General features: G+C 27.0%; 2 protein-coding genes across 5 annotated transcripts; one reads left to right on the forward strand and one right to left on the reverse strand.

The window, feature by feature from the left end:
* Window positions 1-2,994: 2,994 nt before the first annotated feature.
* LOC129968164 (ragulator complex protein LAMTOR4-like) lies at window positions 2,995-10,249 on the reverse strand. 2 transcript variants are annotated; one of them, XM_056081985.1, is made up of 4 exons: window positions 10,151-10,249; window positions 9,834-9,912; window positions 7,760-7,883; window positions 2,995-3,211 (listed from the first exon to the last, which is right to left on the reverse strand). In XM_056081985.1, the coding sequence occupies exons 2-4, from the start codon at window positions 9,909-9,911 to the stop codon at window positions 3,114-3,116; spliced, it is 300 nt and encodes a 99-aa protein (XP_055937960.1). In that variant the 5' UTR covers window position 9,912; window positions 10,151-10,249; the 3' UTR covers window positions 2,995-3,113. The 2 variants fall into 2 exon arrangements, with proteins under 2 accessions (XP_055937960.1, XP_055937961.1); XM_056081986.1 differs by having other exon boundaries at window positions 10,030-10,170.
* Window positions 10,250-10,463: 214 nt separating this feature from the next.
* LOC129969641 (uncharacterized) lies at window positions 10,464-23,369 on the forward strand. Of its 3 annotated transcripts, none has more exons than XM_056084293.1 (3): window positions 10,464-10,592; window positions 15,660-15,785; window positions 22,778-23,369. In XM_056084293.1, exons 2-3 carry the CDS (start codon window positions 15,685-15,687, stop codon window positions 23,271-23,273), a joined length of 597 nt encoding a protein of 198 aa, XP_055940268.1. In that variant the 5' UTR covers window positions 10,464-10,592; window positions 15,660-15,684; the 3' UTR covers window positions 23,274-23,369. The 3 variants fall into 3 exon arrangements, with proteins under 3 accessions (XP_055940268.1, XP_055940269.1, XP_055940270.1); XM_056084294.1 differs by lacking the exon at window positions 10,464-10,592 and adding an exon at window positions 10,857-10,995; XM_056084295.1 differs by lacking the exon at window positions 10,464-10,592 and adding an exon at window positions 11,490-11,574.
* Window positions 23,370-24,776: the final 1,407 nt, after the last annotated feature.

Genomic DNA, 24,776 nt, shown 5'->3' on the forward strand with positions numbered 1-24,776 from the left:
TTAATCAACTAAAACATCTGGCATATTTATTATTTTTATGTTTTGGTTCAATATTTCGCCACCTATTTAATCATTTTTTTTTTGGAGTGGAAAGGGAAGAGAATTACTGTTTATAATTTCATAAAAATTTTACAAGAAAAAATCAGATTTTTAAGCCCGTTTAGAAAATGAAGCGGCTTTAGAAATGATTCCGAGAAGAAAATGGTATATTTAAATGAAGCAGATTTAAAAGAATGTGAAAAAAAGTGCTTCATACGAACCTATCTTAATCTTAATCAATACATATTTCTGAATAAAGCCTGGTAAAATTAATAATATTAATCGAAATATTACTAGATCTTAAGTTGGCGATATAAGTATTTTTTGTGGGGTGGAAAATCTCTAAAATCCAAGTATTCTCCAAAATCCAAGTTGAAAATTTTAACAAAATTATAAAATTTTAGCAATATTTAGTGGTACCATCTGTCTATTTCTTAATGAACTAATATTTTTATTTGAGGTTGATGGGTGGACTTTTATTATATTATTCCGAAAAATAAGATGAATCCAGATAATAGCTTCAATATAAGTGTTAAGCAATGTCAAAAAATTTTACGAAACTAAATGTTGTATTGCTTTAAAAAATGTGCGCAGTCACAAAAAAAAAAAAAAAAAAAAAAAAGTCAAGCTTGAATCGAATCTTTTCAATACCCTTCCTCACTATACTTTCAAAAGTTTACAAATAGCTACCACACATTCTGTAAGGCATTGCGTACAGTGATTTTTGAAATCCTATGAAAACAGTACTAAATGAAATAATATATTATATTCGGACATAATATGGAAGAATTTTCACAAATCCTTTTAATTATTATTTTTCCTTTTAAGAATTCCTTCTAATTTTATTTTAGTTTTCAATTTCGTCATTTATTTTTTTACTGCAAATCTACATTTTTCTTTTATTTTGAAAACTATATACAGTTGAAATCAAATTCATGAATACATATCTAAAATTTCTTTAAACAAATGGAGAAGTTTATAAAATGCCTTTATTTTAATTAATACTAAAGTTTGTATTGTTTCAACATAGCAAACATATAAATTTAATATTAGCAATATGCTCAATCGTTGCAACTGAATTTTGGTGAATGGCAGGATTCTTTTTTAACTAACTAATCACTATGATGGTAAAAGTTTATCTTCTTAATTTTCAAAAACTTATTTTTTACATTGCCTCAAACTGAAAAACTTCTTTTACAAATTTATTAGAGTTGGTAGCAACTTATATTAACAGAGAGAATATTAAAAAAAGTTTGTTCAGGTAAATAGTCCTAAATAAGAATCTAATGTATTAAAAACTCAATGCAAATGAAAGGATTTGATTTGACTGAGTGGAGCTCATTTGTGCAAAAACTATTTCTTGAATATGTTGCACCAAACACATATTATAAGTTAGAATTTTGTTTTTCAAGCTGGTTAAAAAAAATCATATCATGTGTCATGATTTGTCAACCCTTATAACAGGTATCTGTGGTAATGGGTAGCTGTAAAAGAACTTATAAAATGTTTTTTTAATTAAATCAAATAGCAAAACCTAATAATTTTTAAGAAAATAAAAATATGTGGGTGAGGAACTTTGTGAAAAATGTCTTTTAAAATGATACAGTAAGAATTAAAGCATTTCAAAGCATTATGAATTAAAATTTCAGTATTCTATTTAAATATCCAGAACTAACAGTGGGCATTGGTATGTTGCACATTGGGGAGGCAGGTTCCCTCAACAACAAAAGCCTATGCATGAGTCAAGTGTAAGCTAGCAATTGAAAAATATTAAATTTTATTTGATTTTTTTGTCTTTATGTTTGAAAAGTAAGCTTAATTTCATAAAGCTCTTTGTATGATCCTATGATACTTAAAATTATTTGTGTCATTCATAGTTATACAATATGTTGTCACAATGTAGTTGCTTATTATTTTCTAGAAATTATCATTTTCTGTTAACTTAGATTATAAAGATATAGTTTAAATAGTTCATGTGAGGGCTCTGAGAAAGTCTCAATTTAGTTATGTTTAAAAAAAAGTATACATATTTAAATTTTGATTCTATTAATAAATGCCAAAAGATACTCTTTAAACAGTATTTGAATATAAGTTTAATGCAATCAGACTAAAAAAAAAGTATAAATGTGTAAAAAAATTCAAAATTTCATGAGTTTAAAATTTGGCAGTTGTTTCTACTGTACCATCTAATCTTAGGATGTGATAAAATTTTAAAGTTTAATTTTTTTTTTTAATTCTTCCATAAATCACACATATTAAAGCAATAAAATAAAGAAAATATCAAGCATACAATTGATTGAAGGAAAAAAAAAATATTCATGATTTTGTCTAATTTGTTGGATTAAATAAGAGGAAGAATTAAAAGACATTTTATGAATCATTAAATTAGTGTTTGATTCAAGAGATTTTTGATGTTTAATATTTTTTAACAAATACATTCCCTTAAACCTGCAAGGCATTGAAATCAAGGGCACTCATCCCAGTTTCAAGAAAATTTTATGCAAAAGTATAAAATAAACTACATCTGGCTTCATGAATGATAATTTCGATATGAATGTAAAAGATGCTAAATGAGTGTGCAATTTCAAATTTTATTGTTAGCACAAAAAGTGAATTCCCAAGCAATTTCTACATAAAAATGAAAGGGCATTCTTAAAATTTCACTTGAAATCTTAATTACTGTTAATTGAATGGTCTTATGTTGCATGAAAATAACTTTGACTGCAAATTAAATATTTCAACAAAAATAAATTTAAGAATGATTTTAAAGAATTTTATGTATTTTTTAAAAATTAATTTGATGAATATAAAATAAAACATTTAAGCCAAATAAAAAAAAAATTAATAAAAAATTAGAGTTCTGAAATTTTTTACTAAGAAGTAGTAGAAAAAAATATTTTAATGTGAATGTGACCAATACCAGCAAAATAGTTGAGGTCCAAAAATACAATTACAAACGGTTCAAAATACATTTTTAATTCAGAAATATAAAAGCAAAAAATTACACATGAATTAAGACAATATTAGAATTTCATTTATACATCTTCTATTTACAAATAAACATTATTTCTTTTTCATACTAAGGCAGGGTCAGTTGGATAGTATTTCCTTTTCACAACATGAATCTTCTTGTTAGATACTGCAACCACATAAAAATGATCCTCAAATTGAACTGGAAAAAAAATAAATAAAACAAATATTTCTTTTAGTTGAATGTGTGTTTAACCATAGTGAATCTAAAATATAGAAAATTAATAATATCAATTTATTTATTTAAATTTTTTTTATCCAGGAAATATTTTTATATATATATTTTTTTAGAACTTGAAATAAACAATGGGATTTAATGCAAAGTTTAAATTATTTAATCCATCACCATCCATATTATTAAATTTTTTTCATTTTTATAGAAGTGGCCTTCAATTATTCATTACCCAAAATAAGCTTATTTATATCAAGAAGACAATGGTAATGATGGAATTTATACTAATGAAAGTTACTTCATCTCTAAATTTTATATTCTAATCTTTATTCAATTGATTTATTTTCAAATTATGTTTACATTATTAAAGATAAACTTGCTAAAACTGTAATTGGGTAACAAAAATGATATATAAGTTTGTATTCCATTTTCAATGTTTCTTTTAAGTTATACTATTATAAAATGAAGATTTACAATGTTTCAGCCATGAAGCTGAGACCTCACATCAATGTTTGTCTCATATGCAAAAGACCAACAATATTAAAAATGTTAAAAGAGGGAAATAAAGGTAAGAAGGCTAGTACTTCAAAAATGTGTCAGCCACTTCCCATTTTTAAAATAAAGCTGCTTCTTAAACTGAATAAAGAGTGGTAAAATACTATTATGAATTATACTTGGTTTATTTATGGCTTATTAGAGTAGGAGGCATCTTTCTACTAAAGACTAATCCTAAGATATACTGTAATTTTTTTTTAATACAATTGTGACTAGAAGAAACTAAAAGATATTATGAAATGATCAAGTAATGCCAGCTCAATAAATATTTAAAAAGAGCATGATAAAAATACAAAAATATAATTAAATTAAAGAATAAAATTTTACAGAGCTTAAAAATATAGTATAAAGATGACCATGAAGGATTTTATCAAACAATATCAAGAGAGTAACTGAACTGGAAAGTAATGGTTATGCTTGAGGGTTTAAAAAAACGATATTCTACAAGAATGTAGAAACAGACAAGGAGAAACAAAAGTATGAGCATGAAGGAGCCTGTTTCCCTATAAAAAAAATCTTAAGAGTCATTCTTTCAGATTCTTTAACAACCACTAGCAACAATAGTTCAGAACATACTTTTTTTTCTTTAAAAAATTTCTTTCAAATTCATTTTAAGAAATGTTTTAAGTATTGTTAAATAATGAATTGTTTTTATAGGTATTTTTTAACTCTGGACTCACAATAGAGTTTTTCTATTAAAAATAGGATTGAAAAAAATGCTTCTACCTAAACAGGGGTTATAAGAGGAAAAAATTTATGATCTGAGAATAGTTTTATACCAAATTGCTTAATCTACTCTAAAAATATAACTGATATTTTTGTTTTTCAAATGTACTTCAAAAATATAAAGCAGAACCAAATTCTCCAAAAATATTGCACAAAACATTGAGCAAATAGTTTGAATGAAATTCAACAACACATATTTTTTTTTTCACTACTCATTTAGTTTTCAAACAAAATTGATTAAAAATAAAATTTAAGATTGAGTTTTATAATTTGTTCAAGACTATTTAGAATGAGAAGAAAAAGCACCCTTTTGTTTAAAACTGTCAAAAGTTTTATCACTGTAAGGCCCTTACCAAGTTGGCCGTGTTTCATGAAAGCAATTTTCAATAAGCTTGGACAAAATTTTGTCTTCCTGTATATTTATTTACAGCTAATAATATTTAAACTTTTTAAAAAAATGTGAGATCTTGTAAGATAATTGTAATTTAAATCTTGGTTATAAAATTATATACAATGACAAAACAACTCCATAGGAGACTGTAAGTTTATCGAGTTTAAAAATAAGTCCATCACAGGACTGCACAATGACTTTCAAAATTTCACCAAAATTCCTTTTATCAACGTATAACGGTGATTATTTTCAAAAGTTTAACGATCATTCACTGTTTTTCTTTCTCTGATGAAAATAATTTAATTTTCACAAATCTCAAAGAGAGAAATGCAATCTTCAAAGATCATTAATTAATCTTCTCTGGTGTGAGTTCAAATTGAAGAACCACTGCAATTCTTACTCGGAAGAATTAGCTTCAAAAATCTTTTGATGGTTTTCTTTTTTTGGCAAGAATCAATGATACAAAATAAGTATATCAACTCTTTTTGTGCAAGAATGATGTTTGAGTGTTTTAAAATATATGTTTCTTCTAGTGTAAATTTTTAAAAAACATTAATCATACTTTAGATCAAACTGCCATCCAATCTCATCCTCTCCTCTCTCTCTCTCTCTCTCTCTCTCTTTTTTTTTAATTCCAAAAATTCTACTTTACTACCAAAATTTAGAAAAGAAATCAAAATTGCTTCACTGACATTAAAAAATCTCTACCTTGCAACAAAGACTGGCGAGAAGATATCACCTGACTACAATTCTATAAATACAATTAAAAATAGGGCCCTTTCATCTTTGAACGGGATGTCATTAGTTTTGTAATATAACTGCAGTATGGATTCTTAAAATTAGTTATATATATATATATATAGTATGTTCAACTTTTGAGGTAAAAGCTTCATTACATCACTCATTAAAAATTAATGCAAACAAATAACATAACAAAACATAATAACATTACATAACAAAAGAAAGAGAACAAAAATGTTTTCCATTAAAGAGCAAACATAATTTACTAAATAAGCTGGTTATATTATTAAAATATGAAGTACAAAGCTAAAGGAGAAAAGTAGAAGATTTAAATTATTCCATCTTACAAAAGTTTCAAAAGTTTATAATTAGGATTTAAAAAGTTTTGCTTTTAATATGATTTATTTTATTTGAAAATTTAACCAGTATGAATGGAACAGGATATACTTGTATCATCTTTGAACTATTTATGACCCATTGGAAAAATGATAAAAGATGGAAAGTATGAAGCATCACTGCATATAATTCATTAAATCACCGAAAAATCAGATAATAATTAAGAAATGATAGAGGAAAGTGCAAGTAATGTATAAAAAAATCTTTATGAAAGTATTTTTTATTTGCCTCCTTTTATTTGAGTGTAGTACCTTTACACTTTTTTCCCACCTCAGTGGATTTTGTGAAAACCTCAAAAATTTAGCTAAAAAGTATTTGAGGTTTGGCTATGGAAGAAGCCAAGCCTAAAATGCCGAGTAAGAAAATAGTGAAATTAATAATAGTGATAATAAATAGTTAAATTAAGGATTTTAATACCTTTCAAATCACTGTAAATGATTTCAAACAAAATTATTTTAAGGTTATCTTAAATTAAAGTGGTTTGAAAGGAAAGAACCTCAATTTGGTAGCAGAATGAAACCTCACCCATTTAATATCAGCATTTGAGAATACATATTTTTCATCATTATGAATATAGAATGTTTGAAAACTAATAATAGAGTTAAGGTAACTTTCAATTTGGTTAAATTGCTTCTAAATATAATTTTTAATTTTATCAATGTACTGATCTTAATATATGACATTTCTCATGTATCTAGCATATTCACTATAATCTGGAGAATATTATTCAGCGAATTTTCCTTTGCATACTTGCTACACGACTCTAGATTTGGTTTGCGCCTATTGAAATAGGACAAATTAATGGTTTGGAAAGCAGGATTTTGTTTCTAAAAGTTGGAAGTGTCTGCCAACAAATGGAATAATTAAATAAACATATTTCCTATATACATCAGCATTGTATACAACATGTTTACAACAAAAGAGCCGAGTGTCCAGTAAAACTCTTAGGTGTTTTACTTCTTTTCCCAGAAAGTAAAAATCTCGATAGATTTTCAGAATGCTTTTTTTCCAGAATATAGTAAGCATTAGTAAAAACATGTCAAACAGTACACCTCTCCTTTTCTTTTTTGATTATGTAGACATTAGTTGATACACAAGTAAGCTATTATAAGTAATTAGTAACAAAATAAAAAGGTGGTTGTGATTTTTAACTCTTATTAACAACAGACAAGATGAATACAATTTAATAACACTTGAGTATACAGTTTATGTTTTATTACTGATTTAGATGACATGCTTTGACTTAGAAAAGTGTACATAATTTAATTCATTTAGAAGTTTATAGAATGTTTGAGATAATTTTTTTAATAAAATGTAATATTTATGAATGATTGAATCTTAATTTATAAAAATAAAAATACAATATTTCAATGCAGGTTCTCATATAAGTAAAACAATTATCTGATGGATAGTTAATTTTTCTACTAAAGATAAAATTATTGTTCCAATTTGAGAAAAAAAAATTCTGTTTGGGCCTTTAAAAACAACTTCTCTGTAAAGAAAAATTTTGTCTTCCTGATATCTTGATCCTATTATTCTTTACAACTGAAAACACAATCCCAAATAGACCCATCATTTGCCCATAAATTATTAATTAGATTATTTTGGTTCTTATCAATACTATCTATATAAAATGACTTCTCTGATGCTTAAGTTCAAATCAACAATTATGCATTTTCCCCGCCATCCATACAGTAATAACTACTAACCTGTTAGCTTCTTAAATCCACCTTCATTCTCGGACAGAGTGAGCAATCTTTTATCTGTTCCTTCCTTAACCATTTTATAAAAGAGGTCAGCTAATGCTTCATTATATTCCAATTCACCACCAGACTAAAAGAAAAATAACAGAAGAATGTAGTTTTAAAAAAATTGAAAGACACTTAAAAAAATACTACATATAAATACAAACCAGAAATTTAAAGAAAATACATGAATATCAATTTCTTGCCATTGATGGGATTCCTGTTTTCAACATTGACACTTCAAAGCAATTGAAATGAACTTGGTTATCCAGCAGAAGTTAAGACTACAAATGTCAGTTAATAAAAAGAAAGAAAGAAAGTAAAAAGACTAGTTTATACAAAAACAAAATCTGTACCACATATTAATACCTTGCCAAATATATAGCATTTCAAGTTAAAAAGAAGGAGAAAGAAAATCCACAAGCAAATTAATAATTCATTTTTTTAATAAAGGTTAGAAGATAACATTTAAAGGATAAGCATACATCATTGAGGCGTTTTCAGGAAATATTTGTGATGACAAATGGATTCTCTGCAAATTTATATTTTCTAGCAATCAAATAATGGCATGGAAAATTTATAACACATTATTTCTATATTTGAGGCATCTTCTTGTGGTTAAATGCAGTTAATGATTTCTTCAAAAATATTTAGTCCAACCTTATAAATCTTGATAATGTCAATGACTCCACTTTTTACTTTTACTAGCATGTTTAATTAAACACATCTTTCCCTTTTAATCATCATAACATTTGATTAAAAAAAAGGGTGGGATTTTAACACTAAATTAATACTGACACTCATAGCTCCAGAAGTCAGTTTAGAGACACTCATTAAAAAAAAAAAAAGATTGGAGATAAAAGAAAAACGCAGATTAAAAAATACTTAAACTGTAGCTATTGTTTTCATGTCACTACATTTTTATTACAGCAACACATTTTTTTTTAGCTCTGAATATTTTATATTAGGTCTTAATTAACAATATATTTTTAATATAATTATACATTTTTAATAAGGTACTTGGGGCAATTATTAACCTTCTAAGTGACTAGTTAATTTGATCAAAACATTTTAAGATCCGGTACATTATCTTTCAAAGTAAACAGAGCAATTTCTTCCTTTTTTTCTTTCTTTTTTTTTACATGCAAACATATTTATAAATCTTAAAAATATTTTATCTCGATTAAAAAAATATATGCATAATAATATAAATTATCTGCTTATGAAGATTAGGAAAAAACAAGTTGCTGCACCTACTTAGATGGTAAGTAATATATGATAATTAATGATTAACTGGGAGCCTCATGCAATACTAATGTGCCAATTAAACCATCCCAAAAAAATTAATTTAAAAAATGAAACTAATAATTACTCATAATTTAAACTAAGAGTATATTTTTATTGAGTTTTAATTGATTCAAAAGGAAAGTTACGATGAATGATAAATGCTTTTAAGAGCAAGAAATTTTGATATCTCCATCATATATCTTGTGCAGTACAATAAATTTTCATCAAGTACTAACTTAAAATAATTATTTTATTGAATTTTATATGAAACATCTTTTAGAACTTGTTCAATATGTTGATATATATACATAGATAGTCCTGCTGCAATAAAATATTTCCAACAGTAACACATTCACAAAGAGAAATTTTTTAAAAAATAAAAAAAACCCAAAAAGGATTGGTTGAACCAATTCTACATATTTACTTAAAATAATTAAATTGAAAAACATTACTAGAATAAAACTTTTTGTTAATTTCTATCAATGACACATAGCACATTTATACTGTACCCGCAATTAATCAATTGGGATTGAATATTCGTATTAAAATCAAGACAACCGAAAAAGTATTACATATTTTCGTTTAATACAATCAAACATAATTAATTTAAGATTAAAAAAAGTTTAATGTATTTCTGGAACACTTATGTCAATATTAATTGTTACCATGATTTTTCTTTATTAGATAGGCAGGCACATAATTGGAATAAATTTGTTTATATACAGATTAATAATATGAATAATGCGCTTACTGAAATTAAACCTCCTTTTTCATGAATAATCATGAAACCAACCTGATGGTTGACTTTTTCTGCCGCAAAAGTGGACATCCTGTAGAAAATGAAAGATATTTTCAAATATTCAAAACAAAACAAAAAAAAAATAAAAGAAAGCAAGAAAATTTTAAAATTATTTTTTAAACTTTCTTCTTTGATAGATTTCACTAACATTTGAACTCAGAAAACAGACAGCTAAGATTTAATACTACTTTTAGTGCAGCTTCACGGACAAACTTAGATATGTTCGAAACAAACTTTAAGATATCTTATAAAATTTAAATAACATTTACCTCACAAAATTCAAAAAATCTTGTTAATTATTAAATCATGTGATAATGAAAAATAGAAACTATTTCTGTTGACAGTAGTGAAAAGGAGAGTACTTTTCCTGACAGTTAAAATAAAAAAATATCTATTATTCTCCTTCTGAGTGAAAGCTGGAAAAATCATATTAAAAAAATTAATTTCGAACATATTAACTTTTGTTTTAATTTTTTAAAGCAAGTATATATATATATATATATATATATGCATTTAAAATAAATAAGAATGTGCTAAAAACACGTTTTATTCGTTTGTGGTAAAATATTAACTTGCACTGTAACTGATAACAAAACATTTCAATAACATTTGCTATTGGGCCGGTCAATTTTATTATGAAATGTATAAATGCAAAATAAATGAATAAATAAAATTAAATAGTATCTCAACGAAGAAAGTCAGTCACTTTAGGTAATTAATGTTATTTTTATACTTCCCTTTGATTTTCGACATCTGCCATGTCAAAAGCTAAGAATACTAAAAAGAAATGCTCTACCACTGCAGCATCTGATCGAAACTCCGAAATAAGAAACGAAATTTCACCACACTGTTCAGCATCCCTCGATACCTTAATGCCTTCTAGTTCAGGAAGAGTTTCTGTTAACAAAACATGCCCCACAAAATTTGAAGGATCTAGTAATGATAGTTCAGCAGGGTTGAATTTCGGGCGGGATATTTCGACAGATACTGGTTCTGATTATATGAAGAATTCTATTTTGGAAGAAGTTCTGAATGAAAAGAAAGCAGCATTGCTCCAGTCCCCGGAAGTTATGAAACTTTTCCGAGAAGAACAATTGAAGATACAAAATAGAAAGTAAGACTGTAAATTGTACAATTACATTTAATTTTGGTGAAAAAGAATAGGCCGCCTAAGTTTCAATTTATTTCTATATTTTGAGCATAAATATGACATAATTAAAGCCACTAATTGAAATTCTTAGTTTGATATTAGTCAAAGAAACTGTTTCATTAATGGGATTATCAATTGTCCAGTAATCTGAAATAAATGACCTAATGAGCATATCACTTTTATTTACTTCCTTTAGTTTTTTTTTTTAACACATTAAAAAAATCAATCCCTTATGTTATATCTGTTGCTAATATGTCCGAGATATGGAAGAATAGTGTATATAAGTAATCTTTTGATTTTTTTTAAAATCTTACTTGGCAAAGTATTTATAGCTTTCTGAACTATAATAATATCTTTTTCTTGTTCACAGAACTTTTTAAGTTATAGATCACATCAAAATGGTGCTTTAACTCCTTTTTTTCCAGCAAATCTTCTGTTAAAGTGTATCTTTTTAAAATTTTATATTTCATTTATTTAGGCATGAATAGCTCTGTTGTGTGGCAGCAAAATCCATAAAGCTATGCCTGTCATCTTCATGCATGTGTTGGTATTGCTCAGTTTTGATTAGCATTCCAATACCTTTTTTCTTGCAATATGAGCACTACTTGTTTACTTACAAATTAAATATAATGAAAATACTATATCTAATGATCAGATAAATTTAATGAATGACAACATTTTGGATCTCTAAGTTAAAAATAATGGAATAATAAATGTGTCTGAAAATTATGAATCAGAAATGTAATGAACTTAAGCAGGAATTGTCCAACTTTTTATAAAAGAAAACAAAAATTATCTGGGTTAAAACAGAATTGATAACTATTGAATGACAAAATTATACTTTTATAGTTCCTAATAAAAATATGCACAATTTTGCTTGCATATGCAAAGACATTTTTTTTTTTGTAACGAGACTAAAATTTTTATGTAAAAGTATATTGATATGTCTTTTCGTCAAGCATTACATTGATTAGATGACGTTGACTCTTTTAATAGTAGATATTATTGCCATGATTTCGATGAGTAACTTAACTACCAAGGATACTGCATCTTCTCTGTCTGTGCAGATAGCCCAAAAGTAATAGAAGGCTATGATTGAAATATTTTTTATTGTAATTTTAAAACAAATCTATCTCAGAAACAAATCATTAAACTTTTTACATAATATTTTTCAGAAATTATCATCAGATTTATTATTCACTTTCTGCAGCTAATTTGATGTAAGTAAGTAAAATATTTGCATAATTGACAAACTAAACTTGCTATATTAAAAATGTTGCATTCATTTAATTTATCGATAATTATATAAGTTTAATTGTGTAATGATTAATTATTGCTTATTGCTATCATTTCTGCTTAAAACTTTTTTCTTTTCAACACAAAAATTCCATCACTTATTAAATTTAAATTATTGTACATCTGGAGTGTGGGGTTTTAAATTAAAATTTTTGCTGAACCAGTGATGTATCAATTAGGAATTAAGGAGTGTAAGATGCCTCACTATATCCAGATTGGTTTCAGTCAACAAAAAATATGAATAAAAAAAGATATATTTGGTGCATAAAGGAAACAGATACATCAAACATGGGAGAAGTTACTCTAAAAATGCACATGAAAGATTTGTATGATATATATCCACTTATATGGATATATATATGTAATATATTTCTGAAAAATAGAAGACAGGTTTGAAGACATAGAAGATGCTTGGATTTTTTAATTCCCTTTAATATCCATTCCGGGAAAGCAAAATAATATGTAAAATTATTTTGGTTGTAGCAGAATGCAGGTTTGAAGACGTTTAAGAGACATGCTATATTTTAAAATTAATTTTAATATCCATTTTGTGAAAGCATAATTATTCACAAGCAGAGACGCAGACAAGACACGTCCGCCAGAAGCAGAAGTAAGAAAGAGGAAGAAGAACAAAACAAATGATTTCTACTCTCATATAACATAGGATTTCCGGCCATGTGTCAATTTAATACATGTGTTGACCTTGAGAAGGGCAATGGAAGTGTCACTTTCACGTAGTACTGATTGCGCATTAGTTTTACAGAGGAATTAATTAAACCGAAAGTGGAATTGGATCACGAAATAAGAGAAAAATTTTAGAATTAAGTTATTATGGGCTAAATTAAGATAAAATCTTGGAAATTAATTAAATTGAAATTAGAATTAAAATATCATTATATATGTATGATATATATCCATTCTTATTAAAATAAAGCCTTTTTAGCATGTTACACATTTGATTATTAATATGTTGTTTTGGGGTAATCCCTTGAAAGACATACAAAAGGGATTTTACTGTATGATATTGAATTGTAATTTATTGTTGTGAATTACCATTCAAGTTGGTTGCATAAAATCCAATGTGATAACATTTTAATTTAAAATCATAAATTTTCTATTATATCAATTTCTTTTGTGTGTATTTTTTATGTCCATTTTCTTTAGAAAATTGACATCTCTTAGAAAATCTTTTTTATCTCTCTTAGAAAATCTCTTTTCATAGCTATTATACAATTTTTTTAGTTTCCTAGTGAAATTTTTCTCTCTGTCTCTATATATAATGATTTACCTGACAACATAAACTACTGAAGTTTGGAACATGAAATTTAACAGGAAGTTACTTCTTGACCATTGAAAACTCTAAGCTCACTAAAGATAAATTTTGCAAAATTTTAATTAGTAGTTTAATTAACAAGATTTTAATTTTTTTTTCTATTATAACATCAAAGAATATTAATACAAAAAAAAATATTTTTACACCATCATTATAAATACCAAATAATGCTGTGAGATTTTTTGCCATTTAAATTTTAAAATTTGAGTTGAGTATTATAAAATTACAGAAAAAATATAGTCAGTTACTTTTTATGTGAAATTTTCTTTAATTATGCACATAAGTACATAAAAATTATTATGATGTAAAAGTTCTTTCATTCCCCCCCCCAAATATTCTGAATTTAAAATTATAATGATAAAAATATGTCATTATTTTCTAATATTGAAAAATTTTCTGAATAAATATGTAGTTGGTTACTGATTGATTATGGTTTTTGTGTGTGTGTATAATTAATAACTGTTTGTATTAGAGAATGGTAAAAGTCCCCTCCCTCAATGTCATACAGTTAATTGTTTAATCTATTTTTGTTCAATTTACCGATTATTTAAATCTCCAAAATTTGTAACATATATTGATTCTATTCAATTTGCTTATAATTCAAATTTTCAGAATTTTCTTATATTAATTATTACTTAATGATAAAGCTGTCCTAAATAAGTGATGATTTTCGATTCAATTTCTAAACAAAGTTATCATCATTTTTAGAATTTGCCATATCATATTAGAATATTTTAATTAAAGTATGAAAATTTAATTTTATTAATAAATCCTGCAGTTTATTATAAAACAGAAAGTCTTTTGTATATAAAATGCATGGTTATACATCCACACATTTACGAACATGCTTAATGTTTTTCTCTGAAGTGCATAAATTTTTGCATGTGTTTCTCACTATGCACCTTAGAATTTTATTCTAAGAATAAATGTTAAATGCAACTAGATTGAACTCGCAAGAAAAGTGAAGAATGTAATATTTGACATTGAGAAGATTTTTGACTTGTAAAATTAATTCTCTTAAAACACATATTTCAAACTACAAGAAAAACTTTCTGTACTATTATTCATTTCAGATCTGTGTCACTGTTCATAAAGGAACTATATTTCAAACTATTTGCTTCTGGTCACAACTGATACACTTAACTTAATTAGAAAAGCTAATAATGTTTTTAATTGTATAAAATATAAACTATGCATTTTTTTAAAAAAGGAATTAAGATAATAATTAATATTAGACATTTTGAATTAAAGCCATGCAACAAAAGGATTTCAAATTGCTGTCAACTAAAGGTAAAAAATTATTAGTTATGAAAAAAAAAAAAATCATCATAGGTTTACGAGATTGAATTTTATAAACCAAGTGAAACATTAAAGAAAGGAAATCAAGTATCATAATATTAGATTATATATAATGATCATTTTTGCAAATTCATTGGAAAGTCTGATGATAATGTTTATTTCTAGAACATAAATCCGTAGATACCTTAGTGTATCAATTCTTAGATAAGCCACATATAACTGCACAGTTAGCAGCAGCAAAGGAAGATAGTAGCATACCCTATTTTGTGCTAATAATGAGGGCAGAAGACTTTATAATCATATAAACAAGGTAGTAAATATGTCATTTACATTATTGAAAGTGGTGCACATTATTTTCCAAAATGTATACAAAAAAAACTAAATATCCTACAGAACTTAAGCTATTGTCATATGAAAAATAATTTTTTACATTTTATAAAAACCATTTCATGTAATATTTCTTTCAAAAATTGTTGACAAGTCTTATATTGCTTTGAAAATTTAACGTTTGCTGTTTAAAAGGTAACAGCATTTTTCCTTTTGTTATTTACAACACATGTTTCATTTTCATAATGGTTGGACAAAAACTGTTGATTTGTGTACGGAATGTGCAGTTATACCTTATATTTACAAAAATATAGCAATGAATGTTTAATATTTTATGATCAATTTCGAATAACTTTTAATGTGTAATTTCTAGCAAAACAAAAGAATAGAGTGCAAGAATGGAACGAATTTATTCAAAAGACAATCCGCATGTCAATAGATTTATGACTAAAGAATTTACTGATGTTATGATTAAATCATGGACACCACAATCTGAAGTGTAAGTATGCTTTTTCATTAATTCTCTAGAATTATTTTATGATTTAGTGCATTTCCTTATAATATTTGCTGAGAACATTCTGAATTTTATTTGTGGTAGCTAGGAAATGCATTTTTAATATTTTAGAATAGAAAAATAATGCATTGCTGTTAAAATATCATTGAAACAAAGTTTTATGAAGATATTAGAACCCATTTCAGCCTATTTTTATGGTGAAACTGTATGAGCGAGTTAAATAGATACAGACATACACTCTGGTATGTGACAGGCAGGAATGTAATTGATCAAAAGGCAGTAAAGAAGAAATCCAGAAATATGACACAAAACAAAGTACAAAAGGGAAACAAGCAGAAAATATGAATTAAATAGTCAATGTGCAGAAAAAAATTATCAAAATTATAGCACAGTTGGCTTTTATATTCATTTCAGAATGTTTATAAAAGTAGGAAATCTATATCATATGGTTTCCAAAATAATCTTTAAGAAGTATATTTTCAGTATAAATTATATATATAAGGTAACAAGAAATGAGTTTCCTACCTCAGAGGGTTCTGGAATCATACTGTTGGGCTAAATAAGATAAAATTTGACTACTAGTAATTTAATTGGTGCACTCAACATTTATTAAATAAAAGATTTTAATACAAAATTCTACTAGTAAGCAATGTTACGACATAAATGGTGTTTATTTTCATGTATTGAAAATGTGAAACTTCATTTGTGTTATAGTCATGTCTATTAGAATTTATTCTATGGATAAAAAGAAGGCAGATTCTACAGAAATATTAGTTACTTCTCTGCACATCATGCTTACATTGCAAGAAAAGCTCTATTGGTAAAATTGTTCTACCAAAAGCAATAACTCCATTGCAGCTGTAAAAGATTTTCTTTGTAAAAAATGGATATGAAGAAATTCTATGCATCTATGTGCCCTATGCAAAATGATATAAAAATTTAAAACAACTGGGCAATTTGATATTCTTTCAAATAGAGGGTAAAAGCAAATCCCATCTTCTGGCATTGAAAATCTGTTTACCACAGTTATTGAAGCCAGCCATTCAATCTCCATATCGTTGTTTGGACGTGTTAGTTGTTTTCCTGTCTATTGGATAAGCCATATTCCATTGTACTAAAAATCTTACAACGAATTTTTGCATTTTCATCCTTACAAAATCCAATCTGTGTACCTATCATGGGATGGACACTCAGAGATTCGCAAAACTTTTTTACATCATTTTTTTTGCTGGAGTGATGGTTATGATTATTAAACCATGGATCTTTCTATGGAAAGATGAAGTTTGCTCTTGCCTCAGTAGGTAATTAATATCCACAGTTGTCTAAAGGAAAACCCTTGCATTATCCAGGAACAACTCTTGAATCTTGGAAAATGTGATAATATGGTTTTAGTTTATGACTGCCTATTCTCTGGGATTTTGTAATCCCACTACTTAAATTGCATGGATGCCTTCAGGACATCATTTTTATGTAGTATTGGGCATCTCTTTACATTGATTGTCATGCAAAGCAATTGCTAAGAGAATACATATGCATAGGTGATCTGCCATCATTTTCCAACAGCATGGACATCTCATTCATCAGATATCACCCCCTTCAACTTTTGGTTGTAAGATTTCCTGAAGGGTGGTAACTACCATCAGAAGGCAGATCTAAAGAACAGATTCGGCATCACATTCTTGATATTCTGACTGATTAATTTTGGTCAGTTGTGGAAAATATGCAATTAGAGCTTATTTTTTGAACATGACTGGAAACATTTGTGCAGTTTTAATGCTACTTTTTTTGTATTACTTAACATTTATAAAGTATATGAAATATTTTTTTGTATATTACTTCGTTGCACATTTTGCAATATGTAAATTTTTTGTTTATTTAATGTTATATGCATTATTTGTATTATGTTTAATTCAAATTTTATCTCATTTAAATTAGTGGAATTGTAGAGTCCTCTGAAGTGGGAAACTTATTTTTTGAAACCTTGTATATAAAAAATTAATCTACAGGCAATACCATTATTTTTTTTTTTAAATATACCTCACTATTATATTTTAATGTTTTGTTAATGGTCATTGGAATCTTGTGACATATCGTAGACATATTATTGGCTTGTTTTTTCTGGGTCTTTCATTGGCATTTCAATTTATATTTGAGCATCAATCATATTGCTTCAAGCAGCTTCATTATTATACTAAGCATTATTTCTCAGCAATTTGGAAGCTTTGCCAGATAGGGTAGGGAAAGATGTGTAGTAAGGAAGGAAGAATTACAAAGGCTGTCTAAAAAGTATCTGACCTTTGACCAGGAAAATATATTACTTATATGATGAAATTGGGACCTGAATCCCCTTCAAAGTAGGATTCTTGCACCTTCACACACTTCCACCGATCCTTCCACTGCCGTAAACACTCCTGGAAGGCTTCTTTTGGAGATGGTGTTCATCTCCACTGTCACATTCTGCATTATCTCTTCTCTCCTTTCAATGGCATCGTCCATTTCGGAAACAACCAGAAATCGCAAGGAGCCATATATTGAGAGCAGGGAAGTTGGGAAACGGCTGGAATTCTGTGTTTCTCCAAGAAAGTCTGGATCAGATGTGATGAATGAGCCGGAACGTCATCGTTATGCAATTACCATTTTTTCATCATCCATAAATCTAGTCTTTTGCATCAAACTGCATCTCTCAGTTGGCATAAAACTTGTTGATATCACTCTTGTGTCGCTGTTTATCCTTTAATGGGTATTTGCTATGCATTTGTAATCGTCTCCATCGATGTGCGGCCATTTTTTAATCTCCTTGACTTGTGTTACCTCCATGGCATCATCTCTAAACACTTGCTGAATCTTACGAATTATTTTGCTTTGAGTATCACAAGGCTTTTGACAAAATTTGATTGTTGCCTCTCTGGCATCATTACCGTATGCAGGAAAATTCAAGGTTGGATATTTTTTAGACTGCCCTTATACTTTCTGCATTAAAAAATTCTTATCATATGATAAATTACAAAGAAAAAATAGTTAAAAAAACAGGGGAAAGGAATGGAAAATAAAAAAAGGGGGGGGGGAACTGGAGATCATCAGAAGAATTATATCCTTGATCTAGAGAGGCCTAATATCAACATGCAGTTCTTAATTTACATGCATTGATGGATGTAAATTAAGAACTGTGTGGTTGATATTAAGTGCAGTTTTTGTATGACATTTCATAAATGCTGGAGTGGATTCAAATCTGAGGCATTTTGTGACTTAAGCAATGAGTGGAACTCTGAATCATGCTCTTGTAACCATGTGGACACAATTTTGACTTCTGGCTGCACCTTTGTCTTGTTGGAAAAGTACATTGCTGGTATGTGTGAACAACCAGAGCCGTATAACTGATCATATGAATATCTCTTTTGCCATAATTGAGCTGTCAGCATCCTGAGTTGTAATTGTCTTGCTTTGGTCAAATGGCTGTTCCTAATTGCTCCTGCTATGAATAAGATGTAGGAGAAATAACTTTGTCTGACCAGGCAACACTTTTCTGTTTTTCAGAAGTCCTCTGTTAATATACCCTCTGTAAGCAGTAATGCATCCTGTGGGATGTTAAATCGTCTGTGGAACTTTGGTTCGATCAGCAGTAAAGATTTCCTGTATCTAATTATTTTTGCTGCTGTGCACACTCCAAAACATTTCTGCTTTGCTATGCACTGAAATATGTAACTGATCAAACACTGGAATGGCCATAATTGTTTTTTATTAAATATGGCAGTTTACAACATCTATTGTTTCAGATGAGATATATCAAAGCTATTTCCAACTATTGCTCATTTCTGTGTTCATTAATATATTTTTTGTAGATAAGAATTATTATAGTACAAAAATAATCAACCACTTCTGACATTTCTGAAATGCTAATTCAACTGATGATAATCTACCTTTTGTTGAATTCTCTTAAATCTTAGTTGTCACTCATGCAGAAACAAAAAAAATTTCTACGGATAGCTGTTGCATATGATATTATTTCTTTAAACATTTTTACATATTCCTGTTGAAAACGTACATATTATAATACAGCCTGTTCTCAAGATTAGTAAAGTGGTCTTAATGTTTTACCATATTAATATAATGTGGTACCACATCTGAAAATGTAAAATCTTAGTTTGTGTTGAATCATTTCAATATAATTTGATAGTTATTAGATATGAATTTTATATAAATATTTTATTATTGTACATAGTGCTCAGACTGTATCAAATGCTTGCATATGTATGCATTAGCTCCATTCTATTGAAAACACCCAGAGTAAGCTCCATTGTACTTTCCAGCCATGTCCTTCTTGATATGTTTTTTAATTTCAGACATCAAGCTGTGTTACACATACGCACATTATCTCCCTGATTGAAATAGATTTTTATGGTGATTTATTAATTAACTTGTAAACAAAAGTCTATGGAAGTCAATTTTTTATTGAACCATTTAGTGTTTTCTACTCAAATATGGTACAGTTAGTTAAAATTTAAATAAAATATATGCTATTTAGATAGTATATATTTTTATTTATATTTTTATTGTACTTCAGATCATAGTGACCTAATGGTAAAATTACCCTTTAAAAATTCATTCAATTTTGCCTCTAAACACATTGCAAATTAATGATATTTTCATAGATCCGATATCTCATATTGGTCTATTGTAGAAAGACTCGGGTGAAAATATTCAATTTAGAAGAAAATTAGATTTCAAAGAATTTCTGTATATAACTCATTGTCGAAACACCAAGCTAAAAAAATCAAGTGAAACTTTTACTTGACATACACTAGTTTAAAAATCAAGCAGACTGCATTCTCTTCAGAACAATCTTTAAATTTTGCTTGGCATCTAATATGAACTGAAGTATCAGAAACGTTCATTGTTTAAAGAAAGTTGTTTCTCATCTATTTCTTCCTAGGAAAGTAATCAACATTACATTATTCAATGGGATCTTTTAATGTCAGTAAAGACCGGAATTCCATTAAGTAGTTTCTTTTATCAGTTTGATCATATATCTTGATGTTAAAATAATATTAACATGTTTCCCGGTTTTGAGATGATGTGGAGAGAATATTATACAAATCCAATACATTTTTATTATATTCTCTCATAAATTATTTCTTTTACATGTTTTTTTCTATTCATAATAGTAATTTGTCACTGTTCATATGAAGCTCATACTTCTGTAAAACATGCAAACAATTATTTATTTATTTAATGTTAAGTTGTTATAAACCTTATTTCTGAGATGTTAGTTTTATAGAAGTAATGAAAAGAAGTTGCAACTTTTTTACCTATGTCTAGGAATTGACTATTTCATTCTTAAACATCAAATATTTTATAATCATCCATGCTTTTAATCTCCATCTCCCTTCCCCCTAATTTTCAACTGATGGGGTGCTGTTCATTCATGTGTATGGGGACATAATGAATAAAAAAGAACATGAGCTAAAGAAATAAATATTCCTTACGTAATTTAAAATTAAAACTACAGATCAGTATAAAAGATTTGACTAATTCAGTCAAAATATAGACTGCCTGTGTATATGCAAACACAATACCTCAAAATTATACCAAACGAATTTAAAGAAGTTAATTTATTATGTAATTTTTGTATCAAAATTTTAGATGTGTATCAGATTTTGCACTAGGACAAAGTAGACACTAATGCAAAATATTGTTTGTTTCGGTATCCTGAGACTATGATTTTTCAATTATTTTTCTCTGCTAAGGGGTGGCATTTGGAACGATGAGCACATTTTCAGAATTCTTTGTCCCTTTGTTCTCATTAGATACTTTTTTGGTCAGTTTCTTTTCAAGTATGTATGAGTGTTGTGTTATTTCTGACTATTATTTTATTTTAACTCAAAATTTCATATTGATTGCTTATATGCTTAGTTCAAGGTGGAAAAAAAAATTAGGAATAGCATGAAGAATACTTTATATAATATCATTAAATGTGACTGAGATTATATACTGCTGTTATTCTCAAATGGTATCAAAAAAATTCAGTTGTTATTCTCAAATGTTATAAAAAAATTCAATAACAAATTAAAAAAAAGAAATATTTTAACTAAAAGATTATTTTTTCTTTTTGTAACAAAAGGAGAAATTATTAAATTGTTAATTTTAAGAATAAAAATGTTCCATTTATTCAACATAATTTTAATGTTTAGGTCCCTTATAGTAAATAAAAATTATTCTTAAATTTTTTGTTGGGAATTAGTGTCTTTGACTAATAATATTATGAGTTATTTGCAGTTTTTACAGCTTGTATGTCCACATAAAATTTGAGTTCATCTTATTGATAAATGTAAACATCTCCTTCTCTCATCTTTCTTCTCACCCCAGTTTTGATTAAATAAACATTTTCTAACACATGCAGAAAAAGCATCTTATTGTAGAAATATATAAGAGAAAATATTTATGCTCTCTTTCTTATAAATTTTGTGAACTTCTTTAATGTATTATTATGTTCCGCTTTTTTTTTCTTTTTTTTTTTTTTTTGATTTTGTATTTTTTTTAATACTAAAGTTCTTGAAAACTTTTAAGAAAAGTTATATATAACTTGCATATTTTACAGATAATTGATTTTCATGTCAATTTGTTAACAATTGCTTGTTAAAAATAGTTTTCAATAAATATTCTCATTATGTTAGCATGACGCAACATTCATTGGAAAATTTTGTGAGTTTACTGCTCTATTTACTTGTTAATTTAAAAAACACTGTTACTTTACCTCGTTTTTATGTATTTTGTTTATTCACTTGCATGATATAATTTTTTATTATTTATCTGAAAATTTTTCATTTGTTTGTTTACCAAATAAAAATAATCTGCTTTTTATAAAATTGATTAATTATTTTTTTCACTTTTATTCATTTTGCTGGTTCCAAATGTTTGTATTCATGTAATTTTTTTTCCTTTTCTATCAATATTTTTAATTGTTAATTTTATTATTATAGATGGTCTTTCAAATATGGAAGTGATCTTCTTGGGATTATGAATGCAGTGAATGGTTCTTTAATAATGCACAGTATCCGCAAGCAATTGAATTTGAGGCCATATGCTCGAATGACTTGTTACGTCCCTGTAGCTGCATTATCATATGTTCTAACTGAAGGATTTCATGCTACTTATATAACCAGACAAATACTAGGGTTTGAAAGCTGCCCACTTTGTATTGTAACTAAAGCTGGTCTTATGCAAGCATCATTAGGGGTCGCCTACCCTCTTGTTTTATCTCCTGTTATTGGATTCTATATTTCTGACAAGCTGCTGACTTATCCAGTGCCATCCATTCATCGAGCCCCTAAGGAACTATTCAATCTATGGCTCAAGCTGGTCACTAAAAATCCTAGATTTATTTATGCATCCATCACCATTCAAGTTATTGCAGCCTGTCTTGTTACATCTGAAAAACAATCTTTTTTCTTCAATTTCATTGGAAAGAAAAACTGAAATTTTATCCAAGTTAGAACTGTTAGTAAATTAGGCATGTATTCAACATGTATTATATTTCATGTAACAATTCTTTTTAATAAAAATGTCTGAAAATATTAAGATTCATTTTTTTCCATATAATTTAATTATTTTGAAAATGACTTATTCTATGGATTCTTCTTGTAGTAGGTATGAGCTATCTTTAAATTGGGATTTAGTATTTTTTTAAAAAATATTTATATATATAAATAATTGAAGATAAATATTTTTTATAAATATCTGAGAAGGTAAAGATTTAAGTCAAAGTTTACAATATATAACTTCTTTTAGTATATAGTACAATATTTCATTTTATTAATATCATACAATTACTGTTTTCAATAAATGAAATAATTTTCTGCATAATAGAATTTTTGTATAAAGAATCATATTTTGAAAAGATTATTAGATCACATGAGGGAATCAACTAAGTGCGATTCATTTGAGTTAAAAATTACATAGTTTATATATACAAATAGCATCAGATAATCAAGGAATAAAACTTCGAAAGATGCTTGATACAATTTATTATCTTTCTCCAAAAAGAAAAAAATGCTCAAAAGCCATATTAAATTATTTAAAGCCCATTAATATTAAACTCCTATTTTAAGTATTGGAGGATTCATAATTATTCTGAATTTACACCAGCTGTATAAAAATTCTTGTATGAAAACTACTTTCTTATAAAAAAAATAGAAAGAAAAAAAAATTGAAGTCAGCTATTGAATATATAATAATTTGCTACAGTGAATAGAAAAAAAAAATTACTAATAAGCTGTTTTAATAAACAAATACGTTTATAGCTAATGAGACTGTTTCATATAAGCCTATCATTTTACTGAAAAATTATCAAAATCTACTCAGATCATTAGAAATAAATAGAATCCATGATTATTGGAAGGGTGAACCTAAGTTATATCAAATAGAAGACTGTAAAAGCTTTCAAGAAGATCTTCAAATAACCTGCAACAAATCCACCATAATAATATAGTTTTTAAGCAAAATTTTTTCTATCTATATAAAACTATGATTAAAATGTTTATGTCTATTCCTTAACAAGAATATTCAGACAATCAAAACAATGCACTTAGGGATAACAGCCTTGTTGCTGTATACCCAATATTGTTTGCAAATTAAACTTTCAATATTCAAGGTAAACTTAAAACGAACTCGTACCAAATAATTTTCATTTCAATAAAAGTGTTATATAAATGAGGTATCTTCATAAATGATGCATAAAAAAAACAGAAAATCGCCAAACTTATATATATATATATATATATATATAGAGGAAATATTGAAGCTAGAGTTTTTGCTTAATTTGCTTTGAGCAATTTCTTAACAGTATTAAAGCTGCTGGTACATTAAGTGTGATTACCTGACTTAATAATAAATGGCTTATTCCTAATATATATTGTTACAAATGTGTAATGTTGCTTCCCAGCACAATTAGTTCCATCGAAGGAAAGATAAGTTTTACAG

The sequence above is a fragment of the Argiope bruennichi genome, chromosome 5 (genome assembly GCF_947563725.1).
Source record: "Argiope bruennichi chromosome 5, qqArgBrue1.1, whole genome shotgun sequence".
Taxonomy (NCBI): Eukaryota; Metazoa; Arthropoda; class Arachnida; order Araneae; family Araneidae; genus Argiope; species Argiope bruennichi.